Source organism: Polypterus senegalus, chromosome 18 (genome assembly GCF_016835505.1).
Source record: "Polypterus senegalus isolate Bchr_013 chromosome 18, ASM1683550v1, whole genome shotgun sequence".
In the NCBI taxonomy this organism is placed as follows: domain Eukaryota; kingdom Metazoa; phylum Chordata; class Cladistia; order Polypteriformes; family Polypteridae; genus Polypterus; species Polypterus senegalus.
Genome location: NC_053171.1, coordinates 13,800,190 through 13,819,949, shown reverse-complemented (window position 1 = coordinate 13,819,949; position 19,760 = coordinate 13,800,190). Strand labels below are relative to the sequence as shown.

Below are 19,760 nucleotides of genomic sequence, written 5' to 3'. Positions count from 1 at the left end.
CACTGCCATCAGTGACTGCCGTTGCCATGAAGGGGTGTACATGGTCTGCAACAATGTTTAGGTGGGCAGTACATGTAAAAGGAACATCCACATGAAGGCAAGGACCCAAAGCTTCCCAGCAGAACTTGCCATAGTGAATCCTGTTGCCATCTCTTCCCAAGGTAAATGACACACACACACACCCAACTGTCCACAAGACTTGATTCATCAGACCAGGCCACCTTCTTCCATTGCTCCATGGTCCAGTTCTGATGCTCACATGCTCATTGTAAGCGCTTTTAGTAGTGAATAGGGGTCAGCATGAGTGTCCTGACCGATCTACTGTGTGTTCTGACACCTTTCTCTCATGGTCAGCATTAAGTTTTTCCGCAGTTTGTGCACCAGTAGCTCTTTTGTGGGATTGGACCAGACTGTCTAGTCTTTGCTCTCCACGCACATCAATGAGCCTTGGGTGTCCATGACCCTGTTGTCAGTTCACTGGTTCTCCTTGTCCTTGGATCATTTTTGGCACATACTAACCACTGCATACCAAGAACAACCCCACGAGACCTGCCATTTTGGAAACACTCTGACCGAGTCGTCTAGCCATCACAATTTGACTCTTGTGAAAGTCGCTCAGACCCTTGCGCTTGCCTATTTTTCCTGCTTCCAACACATCACCTTCAAGAAGTGTCTGTTCAGTTGCTGCGTAACATATCCCACCCCATGACAGGTGCCATTGTTCCAAGATAATCCATGGTATTCACTTCACCAGGCAGTCGTTTTAATATTGTGGTGGATGGGTGAATGCTGTACGTGTGTGTTGGGTCTATGTATATGTGTTTAAGAAACACAATAACAAACAAAACATATAAAAGAAAAAAATTAAAGTTTGACTTAACTTGTGAATTCTGATCTTTCAATTCATGATATTTAGATGGATAAATTCTTTAGCTGGTTTTGATGCTTTGATTGTCTGCAGTATGAAGGTGACGTTGGTTTACTCACAGCTAGTCTGCATGGGCTTACCTCCCTTCACACACCGTTTCTGTGCTTGTGTGTGTGTTTGAGTTGCTGCTCTGCATTTTCTTTATAGATTTAGCAAGGGACTTATAACATCTAGAAACTATCCTTAACAGTTACCACCTTTTAGTTAGATTTACACCAATGCTACATTTGTCCCAAGTACCAGATTATAATTAATAGTTGTTGGAATCAAAGTATGTGTACTTATAGTTCTGGTGTTAGCGATGCTTTGTTCCTTTCCTGGCCGGCTTTCTCTAGACATGTGAAAAGAATCTTCAGCACACTTTCTTTCTTTAAGAGCTTGTCTCCTTTTTTGTCTTGTTGGTATCTTCTTCATCTTGTCACCATCTTGCAGGTGGTACTATAGTTCCTCTTTGAGGTTCAAACACACCGTGTCAGTCCTCTTGTTCACAAAAATCTTGTTTTCTGGGCACTGGTGATCAGTCTGTTACCATCTTCAGTAAGAAGAACACGGGGCTTTACATAGGACGAATAGAGGTCTAGCCATCCGTTTCTTGGGTGCACATAAGCCCTTCCTTTTGATCGATAATTAGTGTGAAGTTCTGTCCATCAGCGTTGCCACTCATTGAGGTATGGCTCTTTGTTTGAACTTGAGTGTCATCTTATCAGATAAGGCGCTCGGCTGCATTCCAAAGAGGGGGCCCCATCATGGAAATGGGAGACACTTGTAGCTGGTATTAAGAGTGGCTTGCTAATCCAAGGTGCAGCGTCCCAGGCAGATCAGAGTATAGTATGTCAGGCTGTCCTGGAGCATGAATTAGGATGTACAGCGGTACCTTGAGATACGAGTGCCCCGACGTACGAGTTTTTTGAGATACAACTCGTCATTAGGTCGATTTTTTTGCCTTGAGTTACGAGCCAGAATTCGAAATATGAGCCATCAAAGAGCTTGTCGCCACACATTCCGAGGAACTGACGACAGAGGAGTTGATGGAACTACAGACGCAGCAACATACGGAGGATATCGCGGAGGAGGTTCTCTCTTAAAGTGAGATAAAGGAAGTGTTTGCATTGTGGGGAAAAAGTTTCGAACTTTAAAGAAAAGAAACGCCCTGAAAAAGTTACAACTGATCGTGCAGTGGCACTATTTAATGACACTCGCCTAACTCATTTCAGAAACATTCAAAAGGGGAGAACTAAACAAAGCTCCTTGGATGGGCTTCAATTAAAATGCCTTGAGAATGAAAGTGACGAAAGCATGGCAAAAAAGAAAAAAAACTAGTGATGAAGAAAATTAAGTTAAGCAAAAGTGAAGTGAAAGAAAAAACATTACAATACGCTAATCTGCTTCGCCAACACTGGTTTATTTCTTTAGATCTTTTATGTATTTGGTTTTATTTTGTTTGTAAACAATATTTGTTCATTATAAATACATTTTTCTTATGTTGAAAACATTTAACAAAAAATTGGGGTGGTTTTTTGGGGGCTGGCACGAATTAATCTCATTTCAATTAAATTCAATGGGGAAAAATGATTTGAGATACGAGCATTTTAACTTACGAGCTCGGTCACAGAACGAATCAAACTCGTATCTCAAGGTGCTACTGTATTGTATATTTTGATTGTGCTGTTAGTCACTCGACTGGATTTATTGATTTTTATATTTATTTTTAAACATCCTAAGGCCGTTTGGAGTTTTGTATCACTGCCTGTGTTTGCTGTCTGTGCCCAGCAGATGGTGGTGTGAGTACAAGTTGCTTGATTTTATTACCTTAGAAATGCACATCACCATTTCAAAAAGGGAGACTTTGTGCAGATTCCGACCGCTCGCTGTTATTAAGGGAAGCTAACTCAACCTCCACATTTCTGCAGGATACATGAACATGAACATTCTTATAATAATAATGTGTAAAAAACATTTGAAACATTTTGTCATTATTAAATTATATTACTTATTTTGTTATTTGGTTTTGTTTTTTTTTTTTTGGTAATTATTTTCTCTCAGGGCGGCACGGTGGCGCAGTGGTAGCGCTGCTGCCTCGCAGTTAGGAGACCCGGGTTCGCTTCCAGGGTCCTCCCTGCGTGGAGTTTGCATGTTCTCCCCGTGTCTGCTTAGGTTTCCTCCCACAATCCAAAGACATGCAGGTTAGGTGGATTGGCGATTCTAAATTGGCCCTAGTGTGTGCTTGGTGTGTGGGTGTGTTTGTGTGCGTCCTGTGGTGGGTTGGCACTCTGCCTTGTGCCCTGTGTTGGCTGGGATTGGCTCCAGCAGACCCCCGTGACCCTGTATTCGGATTCAGCGGGTTAGAAAATGGATGGATGGATACTTTCTCTCATGTTCTTAATTATCTATGTTTAGTGACATTGACTTTCTTTGGTGTTAAACTCGTGTTTTTGCTCCTTGCATATTCCTGTTTGTTTTGTCGTTTTCTTCCTGTTTAAATCCTGGCATCTGCCCGTCACAGTAGAAATCAAGATTAATTAGAGTTGGTGACGTTTTCCCAGTCTCCATTTGTCCAGCTGTCATGTTTCGTCTTTCCTGTTCATAGGATTTGTAGCCTTTATGTTAGCTTGACTAAGTCTGGCTGTTCATCTCTTCTTGCTGATTTAGTAAGAAGTTTTCACAAACGGAACTGTCACACTCTCTCTCTGTCTAAGGTAGGTAAGTAAATCTCTCAACAAAGACCCCTCTCTACTTACCTCAGCAGTGACATCCATGTCTCTGGTGACTCTTCCTATGAAGTCAGTAGATGGATTGAGAGAGCATGGGGGGGCCATGAGGCCAGTGGAAAGGGGTGTGTGGTGGTCCCTAAGTCTTTGCAAAAGGACGAAGGTCAAGTCTTTAGAGTCCTGGTGCTTCCTGTCTTGCTATGTGGTTGTAAGACATGGGACGTTATTCAGTGACTTGAGATGGAGACTGCATTCCTTCAGTACTGTGCCTCTTCAGAGAATCCTTGGGTGCCGCTGGTTTGACTTTGTGTTGCTCACGGAGTCCCAAATGAGGCACATGACCTGCATTGTGAGGGAACGGCGGTTACAAAACTACGGCCATGTGGTGCGATTTCCCGAGGGTGATCCGGCTCATTGTTGAGGAGTCGAGTGGCTGGACCAGGCCATGGGGATGCCCATGTAACACCTGGCTGTGGCAGATAGATGGTCATTTCTGAAGGGTGGGACTAAACCGCGTGTCTGCCTGGGGGATTGCCAGCCAGGATCCCGAGCTGTTTTGTCGTGTGGTGTGTGCAGCAACGTGCTATACCAGTACATGCTGTCTGACCTGACCTGCCTCTATCTAAACTGTAGAGACTGGAAATGTAAGTCACAGGGCAGCTGTTTTCGAAGATGTAAGAACCCCCTCTTGTGGCACCATTAATCATACTATAGTCCAAGTCACTAAGATCGTATTCTGATGTTGGGTTAGAACAAGAGCCAGGTGCCAGGTGCTTGCCCGTGTTTGCTTGCAGTATATGGTGAGTTGGGGGCTAGAATTGGATATTTGGAGGCCCAGGCTATTGGGATTAATCAGCAGGTGGACCCAATTAAGTGACCATTGAGTGCATTATAAATGTTTTTGGCATTATACAATATTAATTGGCATCATTTGTTAAAAACATTTATTTGGGGGCATTTAGAGATTGTAGAATGAGGTATTGACAGGAAATTAAATCTCATAGGTTATTTAATACAGCCTTCTGCAAACCACATTTATCATTCCAGCTCACAGTATCAGGTATTAGTCAGATGCAAAATAATTACAATTGCCCCTTCTACTGATGCAGGAAATTATATTTTACATGTACAGAAAAAAATTCTAATTTTAAACCTGCTCACATCAATTTAGTGCTGCGGGAAGTTCTATCCAGCCCTGGACCGAGTGCCAGTTCATCACATGACCTGTCTAGACTCACTGCCAATGTCGTAACAGTGCTCCGGTCCTACAGCTGGGCTTCTATCTCAGTTGTTGTTTGTTGCTAGTTCATAAATTAAAGAAGTGAAAATGTTGAAATATTGAGAATAAAATATTTGTTTAAATGGATATAAACATAATGATGAATATATTAAAAGATATGACTTTCATGTTCCAATTCAGAACATTTTTTTTTTTTTGTTCATGTAAAACATACCAGCAATGACTAGATAAGGCCAACATGATAGGAATCTGAACATCATGTATTATTTTGTTGTGTCCACTAGATGGCAGCAAAGGCCACAAGATAAATTGAGTCGCAAACACTACAGACTTTACTTTCTTTACAGCGCTGCATCAAATACTGGCAACCGCCTGCATTATTAAACAGAAAAAGATGATTTGAACACAGTTTGTGTATTGTTGATGACGTGGATTCTGCGTATTTTTTGAGCTTTCGTTAGAAAGTGACAGTGCTGCTGAATAAACTGCATTATCAGTGCAATATGACTGTGTTGCTTGTTGCAGTTGGTTGCTCTGAGAGGCATTGTATTCTTCAGAATGATCATGTATAGAACATTTGTCAATTTTTTAGTTTTATGTTTTCCACAGTTGTACTTGTTTATAAAAAAAAAAAAAAAAAGTGAAACTTCCTGAAAACAATTCTGCCTACAACCAGCATGCAAACAAATAGTCAACCTCAAAAGAGTTGCCCACTTCAGCATTTTGGCACTTGTGAACTGGGACCTGGACACAGGCAGACGGACAACATAGTCCCACCACACACTATTTATTTACAAATATTATATACAATAATTACGTGCACTCACACCCCAGTGCCTCTTGCACCGATTCCCCAAAGTCCAGGCCACACTCTCAATCACTGTGCCCCTCTCTCTCTCTTGACCGCCTCCCATCCTCTCTCCAGCTCTGTCCTCTTCCACCCGACATCCACTGCTGACTGGAGGCGGCCCCTTAAATGGGAACCCGGATGGGCTCCAGCTGCTTCCCGGCAATCAGTCCTGACCACACCCCAGTGTGGCGGAAGTGCCAGCTGCGCACCCGGAAGCCGTTCGGGTGTCCCCTGTCGTCTTCCCCCCAGCACTTCCTGGTGTGGCGGAAGTGCTGGGCTCCAGGGTTCCTCAGGCACCAGGGCGCCGCCTGGCGGTGGCCACGGGCCCATACAGGGTTGGGCCCCCAATATAACCAGGGTGATCGCCCCTTGTGGTCTGGAGGAGGCACAAGCCCTCCTCTGGTCCTCCTGGGCATTCCGACCGGGTTCCACACGGGATACTCCGGCATCGGGGCGCCGCCTGGCAGTGGCCACGGGTCCCTACAGGGCTGGGCTTCCAAGCCCTGTACCCGAGGCCCCCAACATAACCAGGACGGACGCCCCCTCGCGGTCTGGAGGAGGCACAAGCCCTCCTCTGGTCCTCCTGGGCGTCCCGGCCGGGGACCACACACACTAAACGTATCCTTCCCAGCAATATTCAACTATTTTGAAAACCAAATATTTTGATTTGTAAACTGTTATTAAATAATGGTAATATAATGATAAACCACAATGTTATAACACCAGATTGATACCACAGAACAAGCCGTATCACTTTCAGTTTCTCAGTTTTCATCATTTTCTACCGTCCATTGTACAGACCTAACGCTGAAACTGCACCAGTGAGTGATGGGCTTCAAAACACTTTTCAGTACCAGGATATGTCACAAGATTGTCACTGTCTTCTGATCAATCACCACGCATGTCCCCTTTCCCCATGGGGTCCTCGTCTACACCGTTAAACACCCAAACTTCCTTAGGCTCCAGAGACAGGTGGGGAGTTGACTGGGATGGTTCACACCTAAGATGAACTCTGGGAGGAAAGAAACCTCCCATGGAGCAGAAAGGGTAAAAGCTCTCGTTGTCTGCTTGTACTTCTCTGCGCTCTTTACACGTCTATTTTTTTGAGTTAATCTTATGCTAACGTACAATTGAAATCCTTTCCGTTTTCTTCTTAAAACCAATGTGACAAAACAAAACTGTCCTCTAGCTAAACAAAACGGCCAAGTAGCGTAACAGTGTAACATGACAGCAGTATCTTACAGTATGTGCGTCATCTAACACAGCGAAGGCCACCTGGGCTCTGGCAGCAGACAGCTGTACCGGCCTTTCCAGAATATGTCACTAGAGCAGCAAAACAATAACGCAGCGTAACAGATATGTAAGTGTGGTCGTTATTGAGGCCAGCAGGGTTATGATGGTAGATAGTTGGGCTGATCTACCGGCCTTGCGGGTATACAGTATATCACTCACCGTGCCAGGTTCAAAGGGTTAAGTCAGAAATGTACGGAACTCCAAAGTAGGCACAAACATTTTTTGCAACTGTGTTTAGGCAGGAGTGTAACTGATTTTATTGTAGTATTGAGTATGTGATGGTGTAGGATTTCCGAACTGCAGCTTTACATTTAAAATCCCCAGACTTAAATTACAGTACAATGCTCCTTTATTATCACACACTTTGTACTACCATTAATTAAACTGTTACTAATCTGAAAACCTTGTGGTCCTTAGAAGTGGTGTACATTTATACAATATTCAATGTTGTGGCCACCAGGGGGAGCTGCAGCACCCCAAACACTTCCAGGTAAGGATGAAGCCCCATGAAGTAGGGATTAGTGATCCCTGCAGCTTTCATTGGTGGACCCCCATGGCACCCAACACAGCTGCCCCACGAGACTACAACACTCAGCATTCCCTGTGGGTGTCCGTGGGGGAATCCTAGCCTGGGTGTGCTGCCACCTTGTGTTTTGGGGAAGAAACCATCCAGCCATCCACTATCCAACCCGCTATATCCTAACTACAGGGTCACGGGGGTCTGCTGGAGCCAATCCCAGCCAACACAGGGCACAAGGCAGGAAACAAACCCCGGGCAGGGTGCCAGCCCACCGCAGGGGAAGAAACCAACCCGAATAAATTGTCTTCCCTTCTCCTTCCATTACAGTGGCCTCCTGCCTGGGTAAAGACCCATGTTTGGTCCCAGCTGGGATGCCAGTCAGTCCCCTGCATGCCATCCATCACAATGTACACACTTAAGAATTTCACTTTATCGCTTTTTTTAGGAAAGACTTTCCAAGTACAGTTTGTTTAATCTGCAAAATACAAGATGAGTGCCAGACAGTGGCGAGTTACGGCCTATCCTGCTGCGACTGCCAGCGCCGTTTTATTGTAACAGTAGACTTGCATGATTTCGAGGACCAGGATGTTTAACGTCCGTAAAGTCTCGGTAGATCATCAATGACAAAAACTGGCACATCATTCAAGAGTAGGAATCTGGAATTCTGTTAGATCTGATATATGACTGAATTAATACATTATTTAAAAAATACGTTCCTTATTTCAATATTAAATGCATTACCTGAAACTGATTTAGCAGGCTTCAGAATCTATGCGTCAGTAAATTTAAAATGAGCTAATGTGTGTGTGTGAGTGTGTGTTGCACCTGCGTTTATTTATTTTTTTATTTATTATGAACCACACAATTGTAAAACTTCACTTGTCCATGGAGGCAATAGTCAGTTTAAGAACCACATGATTTCACAGTTTTTACTACTGCAGTGGAACTTATTATTTAATATTACTTGAAATCTTCTATATCATAAAACAATAAGTTCTGTGTGTCCAGCCCGTCTGTGCAATTGGATTGGTCCATTTTGGTGTGATTACGTCACCAAAGCCAAACCGAACAACGAAAGAGGAAGTGCGAGTGTGAGACGGACGAGGAGGCGAGAAAGGCGCCTTGAAGATAAAGATGGAGTCTGAGCAGTAGGCTGTAAGCAAACACACTCGAGAGACAGCGCTGGTGAGGAGACGTTCACACACACACACACACAAGACGCTGAAGGTGCACACAGAGCAAGAGATAGCAAATATGTTTTAATTACTCTGTTACCTGTCGATGACAAGTGCCATGGCTAGCATTATTTAAGTATCCTGGTGAAGAGAAGGAGACCTGCTGTTTATTGTGCTATGTGTCCCCTGCCAATGACGGCTCAGAGTCTGAGTTAGTTTCAGTATCCTTGGGGTCTCACATAATTCTTACCATTTACAGACAGACTGATGGACTGGCACAGGTCTGAAACAAATAAGGTGAGAATCGGCAGATCATTCAGTAGTAACATCACATGAGAATTAACTTGCTTCCAATTTTTGGGTTATCTGAGGTACGTGTAAAGCTTCTGTGTTGTCTGAATGGAACCACAACACTCATTTGTTGATTTTTCCAAACCTGCTTATTTCAGTACACGCGTGTAGGGAGCCAGTAAGTGTTGTGGCAGCACTGGACGCACATCCCAAAACACAAACATGCAGACTGTCACATACTGAAAGTCACTAGTCTGAACGTCTTTGTGGTGTGAGAAGAATATCATTGCTGGAGAAAATCCTCATGGACTTAGGAGACAGTCGCCGGGTAGGATTATGATCCAGAAAAACCTGCCGTCATTCCTGCTGTGCCCCAAACACTGAACACCTTTAATGAACCCAACCTACATCAGGTATATGGGTGTGAAATTCAGTCATTTCATTTATGGTCGTTTGTTTCTACTTTGTTTTTGATGTCTTTGAACAAATCAGTATCCTTATATGTGACAGTTGTGGATTTAGTGAACAGTAGAATCTATTCTGGCATTTTCTCTTGAGAGATACTGTGGTGGTCTGTGCCTGCACTTGGTGAAAAAATACTTTTGTATTTTTGAGGTGTCGATGATCAGTGATTGTGATGTACTCGCTCTGTGAAGAGGATTACTTGTGTTCTGTTCTGTGTGTTGTACGTACCCCATGTTTTGACAGTCACTGCACACCAACCTACCTGGAAGGGGGCTTCTCTCTGAATTTCTCTTCCCAAGAGTTCTTCCTCCCCCCAAACCCCCAATTACAAGTTTTTTTTGTTTTTTTTTTGTCGGGTCGATGGTGTGTGGGAGGCCTTGTCATCTTAGAGAGTCAAGTATTGTCATAAAACAGGACCTGTTAAATCCCACTGCAGTGCTCCTTATGTGATTTTGGGTTATACAGGAAATACATTGTTGTTGTTATTGGTTGATGGTTGGTGTTTTAAGCTGGATGGTTCTTAAAGACTGTAGCAGTTCCTGTTGGCTCCTAAAATGAAGGAAAGTGTAGGGTACTGAACACACTAGATATTTGACGTGATTTTACAACTATATTTTCTCTCTTTTTACATTTTTCTTCCTTTTTAGTCATTCTGGTGTGTGGTCAGACTATAGTGTGTGTGTACATATAAATATGTATATACAGGGGTGGGCAAAAGTAGGTAGTTATACATATGGAAAAAGACAAACAAGTGATGATTATTACAATAGCTTTATTAACTTTATGAACTCAAAAGAAGGTCACAATGGCACAGTATCTATCTGTTATATAGTGCCTTATCTATCTATCTATCTATCTATCATATAGTGCCTCCTATCTATCTATCTATCTATCATATAGTGCCTTCTATCTATCTATCTATCTATCTATCTATCTATCTATCTATCTATCTATCTATCTATCTATCTATCTATCTATCTATTATATAGTGCCTTATCTATCTATCTATCTATCAGTAATTTTGATGTAGCTTGTCTTGACTCTTACTGCTGCTTCTCATTTCTTGTAGCCCGTTGTTTTGTGAGGTCAGATATTGTTGGACAATTGAGAAACTGCACGTCATTTGTGTTGCTGTACGTTTCTTTTGTTCCACCGCTGGCTGACATTGTCACCTTCTCGTGAGTGTAATGTACAGCCTCTTCCCTGGAGGTAATTGAATCTGAGGACTAAAACACTTGTGTTGCGTGTGAAGACCAAACTGAGCCCGTCTGTTGTGCGAGTGAACGAGCGCCAGTGCTATTTTGTAAAATATAACAACAAAGTGCCCACAACAAATTGAGAACTCTGATGTGGCTGGCCATTTAATGAGGGGTAGGAAAACACATTCACCTTTCAACACTTGATATTTTGTTAGCTAATACAACTTCTTCATCAGGAATAAAGCAGATGGGATGGCCTGCCCAAGTCCTTTTTGATGGTGTTAGTCACATGCGGGCGTACAAAAGCGAGAATTGTTTTGTTGAACGTCTCTTCCTCTGTGAGCAGTTTGAACGCCTGAGGACGTTACTTTGGGTTACTTGCTTTCTTTCTGGCCGCACTAAACAAAGTGTGAGTCAATCACATATTTTTTTTTAACATTGAATTTATTTTTTTATGAAAGTAATTTGACTTTTTGTTTTTCAGGGAAACCAAATTTGACATTGACTGTTCCATCGTATAACCAAGTGATCCTCCAGGAACTTACATCACCTCCCCTGTGCAAATCTCCCAGTCCAGATTACAGTGGTAACCAGAGTCCAGCCCAGGCGGCCGACGTGTGTGTTGGTGGTCCTTGTGCGTCGCCACTTAATCGAGGAAGCTCTAAAAGTTTAATCAGCCCTTGTCAAGCAGAGATGTTCAGTTGGCCTGATGTACAAGAACTGCGCTCGATGTATAACAAGAGGGGCTCCAGCAACGCACAGCCTAAAATGCACTGGGTCGGTCGAAGTTGTTCTGTGCCCGAGAAGATGCTTGCTCATTCTGGGGAATTTCTTGAAAGTGCCCGGCCCACTTGTGGATTTAGATTTAACGCGCCAACGCAGATGCGTGACAGAACGTGTTCCACAAGTGCCGCAGACTCTCACGCCTATACGTCCAGTCAGGGTGAAAGCCACAGTCATGGTAGAATCTGTCGAACAGGCTCTTTAGATCAACACTTCAGTGGTCAACAGTTGGAAAGCTTGCAGAATCTGTCCAGCAGGGGTCACTGCTGCAAAAACACTTTCTACACGTCTGGGGAGAGTAACTTGCCCCGCGATAAAAAGTTGATTGTTATTGAGAAAATGGCAGAAAATGATTTACCTGCTGATTTTCCAGAAGAAGAGGAAGAGCAAAACGTGGACGATGAAAGTTTTGTGCAAATCCGTTCCCCCACCACAAGGGAGAAGATTTCCATTCGGGCGGTCATTGAGCGGTGTAAGGCCTACCAGGACTCGGATGAATATCACCAAAGGCAACAAGAAGCGGAGAAAGCGGTTTTGTCAAACAACCACAATATTGAATTCAGGAAGTGCTCCTCTGCCAAAAAAAGCGAAGCTCACCAGCAGAGTCTGGTGAAGAACCTCCGAGAGAAATTTCAGAATCTGAGCTCAAACACTTGAGCTCCGTAAGCTTGTTTCCGTGATGGATGGTAAGAAAGACTTAATGGTTTCTTAATGGATATATATGAGCTACTGCTTTAATGAACCAGTCCGTTCGTTTAAAGATCCTTCAAGAGCCCAAAGAATTCCCCACCAATGGGGGGTTTTGCTTTTAAGAGCTGGTTATACAAAACCCAATAAAATTGAAAGTTTAGTTGGACTGTTCCACTTGATTATTAATGGATTTCTTTTTTGGGTTTTTTTGGATGGCACCTTCTAATGGAGGGTCTGCCCTCTGCTTACGTTGCTACAGTGCGATTTGGGTTTTTTTTTTTTTTTTTTTTGTGGGGTGCCAGCCAGCCAGGGCTAGTGTGGGCCCGTGCTGTGATTGGCTTCTTTTTTTAATTTTTAAGTGCTTGGCACCTTCGGCAAATGAAAATGCCAAACTTGGTGTCGCCTGTATTCTAGCGTTGTTGTCTAAGTTGTAATTGACGCACGATGGTTGAACTGTACGTGGCTAAAGCAGTAACTGCCATTCGCTACCCTCACAGGCAAACTGGGTGAAGCTACTCCACTGGGCACAGGATGTGAATGTACTGCACTGAGTGCCACTGCAACTACCATACTTTTTACAAGGCACACGCAACTGTAAAATGGACTAAATAAACGTCGAATCAGAGTCGAAATGTTTGGATTGTTAGTACGTAGTAAGTGTGCCGTGCGCTCACAAGAACTGAACTCCGAACAGGTAATTTACAAGGATGAAAACGCCAGCCGTCAACAACAAAAAATTGTGGCTGCGACTCCACGCTTGTAGACGAGACGCTGAGTTGACCTCCTCGGAGATCGTACGTGAACGGCCGTGACCCGAGAAAGAGGTGAGTTCCTGATCACCTGACGCGCTGCCGAAACTCTCGAAAACTCACATCTGGACGTTTGTTTTAGACGTGTCGGACTGGCCTGTTTGTCACTTCACAAAAGTGTTTAATCGTGCAAAGGGTGACTTGAAGGTCCAGGCCGTGCTGCCGATCACCCATAGCACACTTCACGTGTTAAGGATGGAGTTGGAATTCTCAAAGATTCGGCGCCCAATTACCCTGGGATTTGCAAAGTGACATTTTTTTTTTATTTGAAACCCACTTGTTTTCATTGTGCCCCCGTTATTTATTTATTTATTCGTCTCAGTGAGAGAGACGGGGGTGAAATTGGGGGATTTTTAGCTGATCGTTTTCACGGGAAATGTTAGTCAGTTAAAGCTGTATTTATGGATGTGTTTTATTTTGCATTTCATTTGGAGGATTTTAGTGATAAACCAGCAGCCGCTGTGCTCTGTCGGGCCAGGGAGCCTTTGTGAATTTGTGTAAAGAAACGCCTGTCATTAGAACGTCTAGAAGCTCCGGGGTTATTTTAAATTAGCGTCTTAGTGATATCGATGTTTTATACTCCACTAGCCACGGTACTTGTCGAACACAGACAACAAAAAATGATTTTTGTGATCTTCTTCTTGCTCTACGTGCACCTTTAGCTACTTTCCTCGATGTTTGTGTGTGTGTGAATGTCTCTTAACCGCTGCGTTCCCGTGACGTCTGCTTCTGTCGTTATTTTCGAGGCGTCTTTCTCACCTCCTGTCTGATTTTATATTTGCCGTCTCTGAAGGCCACCCTCTCTGCACTAGTGATGGGTCGTTCTTGAACGATTTTGAACGAATCTTTAATGTGACTCGGGAAGAACGAGTCGTCTCGTGGGAGTGATTAGTTTAGTCGCGCATCATTTGCACAACTTCCTATAGTTTCTGTATTGGAATTGATTCACCTGTTTGAGTCTTGGGTTTTCGAGTCGTTCGTTCATCTAATGACAGCCCCATAAGCAACCAACTCAGTCTGAGCGGAAACAGAATTGATTAGTTCATCTCTCGAGTCTTCGGGTTCGAGTCGTTCGTTCATCACGTGACAGCCCCATACGCTTAACCTATGCAGTCTGAGCGGAAGAGAATTGAGCGAAATGACTCGAAAACGATTCGTTCATTTTGCTGAACGAGACTCAAAGATCCGAGTCAGTAAAATGATCCGAACTTCCCATCACTACTCTGCACCCCTCGCACGTCACCAATCAGATTGCTCAGAGGGACTGGACACACAGACTTGATCTGCTATATAATCTAAGCGTGCTGCTGCGGTTGCTCTTGTTTTACCACTTCACAAGAGTCTTGTGATGTGGTAAATGATGTGATGGGAAGTTCGGATCATTTTACCGACTCGGACCTTTGAGTCTCGTTCAGCAAAATGAACGAATCATTTTTCGAGTCCTTTCGTTCAATTCTGTTTCCGGCTCAGACTGCATAGGTTAAGCGTATGGGGCTGTCACGTGATGAACGAACGACTCGAAAAACCCGAAGACTCGAAACAAGTGAATCAATTCCAATACAGTAACTATAGGAAGTTGCGCAAATGCGCATGCGCGACTGAACGAACCACTCCCACGAGACGACTCGTTCTTCCCGAGTCACATTAATGATTCGTTCATCGTTCAAGAACGACCCATCACTACACAGGACACGAGCTCCCTCCATGATGCCGTTCCTTTCCCGTGCGGTCTATCCGTCCATGTGAGACGGATGGGTGTCTGTATGGCCCTCTAGCCATTTATAAAGTGGCCCACGGCAGGCGGTTCCAGTGGCAGCTGCTGTTTCCTTTCACACAAGTTCAGGTGCCTAGCAAGAGCTTCGATTCAGAGAGCACTGCCTGGCACAGAAGGGTGGAGGACGCCTGCCTGCCTGCGCTGGCTTAGCACTTAGCATAGCAGGGAGGCGCACAAACGGCAGCGTGTGTCCTTGACTTTTATTAATTTGTTGAGAGAGAAGTGTGCTTTGCTGTACTCACTCACCCATGTAACACCTGATGTGTGTGGTTTTTTTTTGGTTTTCCTCCCAGTCCTAACACTCCATTGCCAAAAGTATTGGGACGCCTGCCTTTACCCACACGTGAACTTTAATGACGTCCCATAGGCCTTAATATGGAGTCGGCCCACCCTTTGCAGCTCTAACAGCTCTTCTGGGAAGGCTTTCCACAAGGTGCAGGAGTGAGTGCGTTTATGGGAATTCAGGACCGGGAGAGCATTTGTGATGTTGGACGAGAAGGCCCGGCTCACTCGCAGTCTCCGCTCGAGTTCTGTCTCTCAGGTTGAGCTCGGGGCTCAGTGCAGTTCCTCCACACCAAAGTCGCTCATCCGTTTCTTTACCAGACCTTGCTTTGTGCACTGCTCCTCAGTCATGTTGCCATCCCAAGAATGCTCCCACATAGTTGAGAGTATGAAATTGTCCAAAATGGCTTTGTATGCTGAAGCATTAAGAGTTCCTTTCACCAGAACTAAAGGGCCGAGCCCAACCCCCTGAAAAACAAGCCCACACCATAATCCATCTTTCCACAATGCAGTCAGGCGAGTCCTGTTCTCCTGGCCAGACTCGTCTATCGGATTGCGTGATTGTCACTCCAGAGGACACGTCTCCGCTGCTCTAGAGTCCAGTGGCGTGCGGTGGGCTTTACACCACTGCAACCGAGGCTTTGCATTGCACTTGGTGATGTCAGGCTTGGCTGCAACTGCTCGGCCATGGAGACCCATTCCATGAAGCTCTCTCTCTCTCAACGCTGCACTGTTCTTGGGCGTTTGGAGGTCTGTAGCTAGCGACACTGCACAAAGTTGCCGATTCCTGCCCACCTTAGCATGTGCTGACCCCACTCTGTGATTTGTTGTGGCCCACCACTTCACGGCTGAGCTGCTGTTTTTGCTTCCACTTTGTTGTAATACCACTGACAGTCGACTGTGGAATATTTAGCAAGGAAATGTCACAAATGGACTTATTGCACAGGAAACTTGAATCCACTGAGCCCCTGAGAGAGACCCATTCTGTCACAAATGTTTGTAGAAACCGTCTGCATGACGAGGGGCTCGATGTTATACACCTGCGGCCATGGAAGTGATGGGGGGTCTCAGGTCCCAGTCCTAATAGTTTTGGCAATATAGTGTATGTAATTTAAATCTTGGTGTGCCCGATTATACAGGAGCCTCTTTTCCTGAGCCGGGCTGGGGGATTTCATCTTCCACTGCCGCTCATCAGATGGCCGTGCTGGCGGGTATCTTCTCCTCCTCTCCCTCAGTTAAGAAAGTCCGGCCCGTGTACTGCTAAAGTGAATGTCTTAAATTTTAAGTTTTTACACTGACTGTAAAACACGCAAGTGTGGCGAAGACTAACATTGGCTTCTTGTAACTGAGAAGGAGACGCACCGCCGTACCGTCTGTTAATCCTGGAGTCTTAGATTGGATTGAGACCACCTGGCGTAGTCAAATCAACTCACGTTGGCCAATCAGAACAGCGATGCGCATTGCAACCTGCGCAGTTCTTCGTATCTGAATAACAAGAAAGCAAATGCCGTTACATCTTTTAACTCCGTTATTTAAAAAAAACAGAAGCCAGCAACTGCCGCGTCTTAATGTTTTACTGAATTTAACTGGACGTGACATTTGCTTCACTTTTTAAAGGTTATTCATTTTTTGTGGTGTAACGATACCGCATTTAAAATGGATATTGGAACAAACGTGCTGTTAGCTAACCGAGCTTTTTGTGGTTTTGTGTTCCACATGAAGTTGTGCGCCGCGCGTTTTAACGTAGGAAAGCGACGCAGCAGTTTGTGTGGCCACCCGACCTTGACGTTTCATGTGGTGTGAGTTTTGCGCTAATCCTCAGTGGTGACTGCTGATTTATCAATGACCCATTTTTCGGTTACAGATAATAGGGATGTGTATTTCTTTCTTTTCTCCATCTCTCTTTTTCTTTCTTTTCTCCATTGTGGTTACAAAGACAGATCTGTCATTTTCACCCTTTAATTCCAGAGCTGCTGTCATAAAGGACTCGCCCCTCTTCTGTTTGTTGTTTTTTCCCTGCATGTCATAATAACCGTTAAGCGTCATCTCAAATCCAAAGACGTCTTCTTTTGAGCCATTATTATAATTTTTTATTTTTTTGACGGAAGGAACCCAAAACAATAAGATGGATGGCTCTTAATACAAAAGCTCTTTATTGGTCTGTCATTTTCACATTTGTTTGACTTTGCTGAGGTGGTAAGCTGTAGATCACTGTTTCCCAGCGACTGTAACTAACCGTTATCTTTTTTCCTGTGGAAGGCTTGGAAGCTGTGAAACACCGCGAGAGGAGAGACGGGCCTTGAAGAGCCTAAGAGCGCTCGTTCCACGTGATCAAAGTGCAATGACGTTCAGGTTTTTATGTTCTGGGATTGCGCAGTAGCGGCGGATTTAGCGTCCGTTCAACCGGAGTCCACGTTTAATAATGAAAATGCGCATCAGTGTTTGTTGGGTATCAGTACACTTGGGGTACACGTCTAGCGATGATGTAAAGATTGTGCTTATTTTGAAGTATTTTTTTTAAATGATCGACTAATATTGACCACCTGATCCCTGCTGCCGAGTTGTGGTTTTTTTTTTTTTTTTGCTTGCATTGCTGATTTTGTGTTCACTCCAAAAACACAAAAGCGGTCATGCAGACATAAAGCCAAAGGTGCCAACTTCCTGTGCAGCTGTGACCATCCTGCCCCTTGTGAAAGGCTTGGCCAGTCGTACTTTATTTTGTATTTCTTGATTGTGTTCATCTTAACAGAATAAGCAAGCCATGAAAAAAAAAACATCATTTTAGAATTTTTTGTTGAAGGCGCAGAGTAACTGAATAAGGAATCGGCGGGGAGTGAAAAGCATCGGAGCCAAAAAACGGGAAACGGTGATGGACGCCCTTTGTCTTACAGCAGAAGTGATGGCCCGAGGGTCCCGGGGGTCTCCGACTTGTCTAAACGTTAGGCTACTGCATTGGATTGGCCTCGGGCGCCCATTTTTCATCCTTTCGTTCAACAAAAAAGGTTGCTGCCTGTTCGGTCTCCTGGTTTAGTGGGTGGGGAGAGACTGCGGAGTTGGTGACTGTTGGTCAACTTTTGAATAAACGTTATTTTAAGTCATTTTCAAATGTATATAATATAAACAGGTATAATCAAGTTAGATCATTTGTAAATCTAATATTTTTTATTTGCACACACACGTATGTATACTGAAATTTTATACCAATTCAAATTGTCTGTTTCAGAACTCTGTAAATATGGACTCTTATGTTTATGTATACATTCCACATTAAAAAAAAGAAATGTCACATTGTTTTCATCTTTATGCTGAAAAGGCTCAGTTACATAACTTGTGCATGTTTATAAATGGCACGTCTCATTTTACTTTATTTTTTTATGCTGTGGTATAAAGTAACAAAAGTTTTAAAATAACGGGCCTTGACCATTTCTAAAAATCCATCGGTGTCGGTTTATTTGTGTTGTGTCTCTCGCTCGTCTTTCCCCTCCTCATGTATTCTTGTCAAATGTACGTGTAAATAGATTTGTAAAGTGACTGTAAATCTGCAGAAGTACGTTTTCTAAATTTGTGCAAATGTTAAAAGAAGCTGGGCAGCCTTTTGGTGAACTTTGAAGTAAAACTGGAAAAGAATTCTCAAGCACTGCATTGGCGTTTGTTTTCCTCTAGAGGGCGCGCACGGCACAGGTCTGTTTGTGGTTTTGGCGGAGTCGGCGGTACGACCCCCGGCCGTGATGAACTCGTTATGGCTGCGTGTGCCCGTCTGCTGGACCCCCCGCATTATACACTGCGGTGCTCAAAAGAAAAGAAAAACCTCCGAGTGGTGCACACATTGTACTTGAATTGGCACAGTTGATGTTTAAATCTATAGGGGCGTCATATGGTGTGGCAGAGCTGATAGCGGAGCGTGTCAATAAAGCTTTGGAGTTGGGGAAGGGGATGTGTGGGTCTGAATGTGCAAAAGTTAAAAAGACAAACGTGCAAAGGTTGTCCCCATATTGGGGGGAAAAAAGAAATAAACAAAAGGCTAGTTGTGCCGTGTTTCAGCCTTCATCGCACGTCTTCTCCATCTTCACACACCTCATTACCTTCTTCCTGTCCCTGAAAATATGAGCCACAGTCTCCTCGAGCCAGCAGTGTGCCTGTCTGTGCATTGGCTTTTTCAGCTCCATCTCGTAAGGATCGAGTCCTGTGACGGTTCCAGGAACATGGAAGGTAAATGCACTTTAATGCAGTAGCCTACAGAAATCAGCAGCTCTCGGTGCAGTCGAGCATTAGGTGGTGTGGTGGAGTTCATGTTTGAAATCCATCGTCAGCTGTGAAACGCCTGGCCTGGTATTGCTGTGATGAGGACAATCTGGACGAGAGCAGGTCATTCAGCCCGACAAACCTCACCGGTCCGATCCGCTCAGTTCCTTCAAGTTGAGCTTGGAAGGTCCTACTGCTTAGCACGCTACTTGGTCACTTACTGTCTGTCTGTCTGTCTGTGTGTGAAGAGAACCTTCCTAAATGATGAACCTTTGACACCGTAAGTCCATGTCCCCGTGAAATCAAGCTGTGGAGGACCGACTGACTGTGAGGTGGCCCTGGTGAATTCCTGATTGGCATGCGTTAGCATTTGGCCTTCGATTTGTGCGTAACACACTGAACAGTAGAAACGGCTCCCTTGTCACGGAAAGGCGGGATGTAAAAGTTGATGGATGGGTTTCACGATACTTGAATTGATTTATCTACCCAAGTGTTTTATTTGTTTGTAGTG

General features: G+C 44.2%; 2 protein-coding genes across 7 annotated transcripts in view; both read left to right on the top strand.

Moving 5' to 3' along the window:
* LOC120519123 (pleckstrin homology domain-containing family G member 3) overlaps window positions 1-12,237 on the top strand; it is a 182,570-nt gene extending 170,333 nt beyond the window's left edge. For all 6 annotated transcript variants that reach the window (XM_039742235.1, XM_039742236.1, XM_039742233.1 and 3 more), the window contains one exon: window positions 11,154-12,237. In XM_039742235.1, the coding sequence (XP_039598169.1) occupies window positions 11,154-12,109 (956 nt within the window). In that variant the 3' untranslated portion in view covers window positions 12,110-12,237. The remainder of the gene's footprint in view (window positions 1-11,153) is intronic.
* A 5-nt stretch (window positions 12,238-12,242) lies between these two features.
* Window positions 12,243-19,760, top strand: part of LOC120519124 (zinc finger protein 708-like) — a 39,280-nt gene continuing 31,762 nt past the window's right edge. Inside the window, exon 1 of the mRNA XM_039742241.1 lies at window positions 12,243-12,966. The gene's annotated coding sequence lies outside the window, so the exon portion shown is untranslated. The remainder of the gene's footprint in view (window positions 12,967-19,760) is intronic.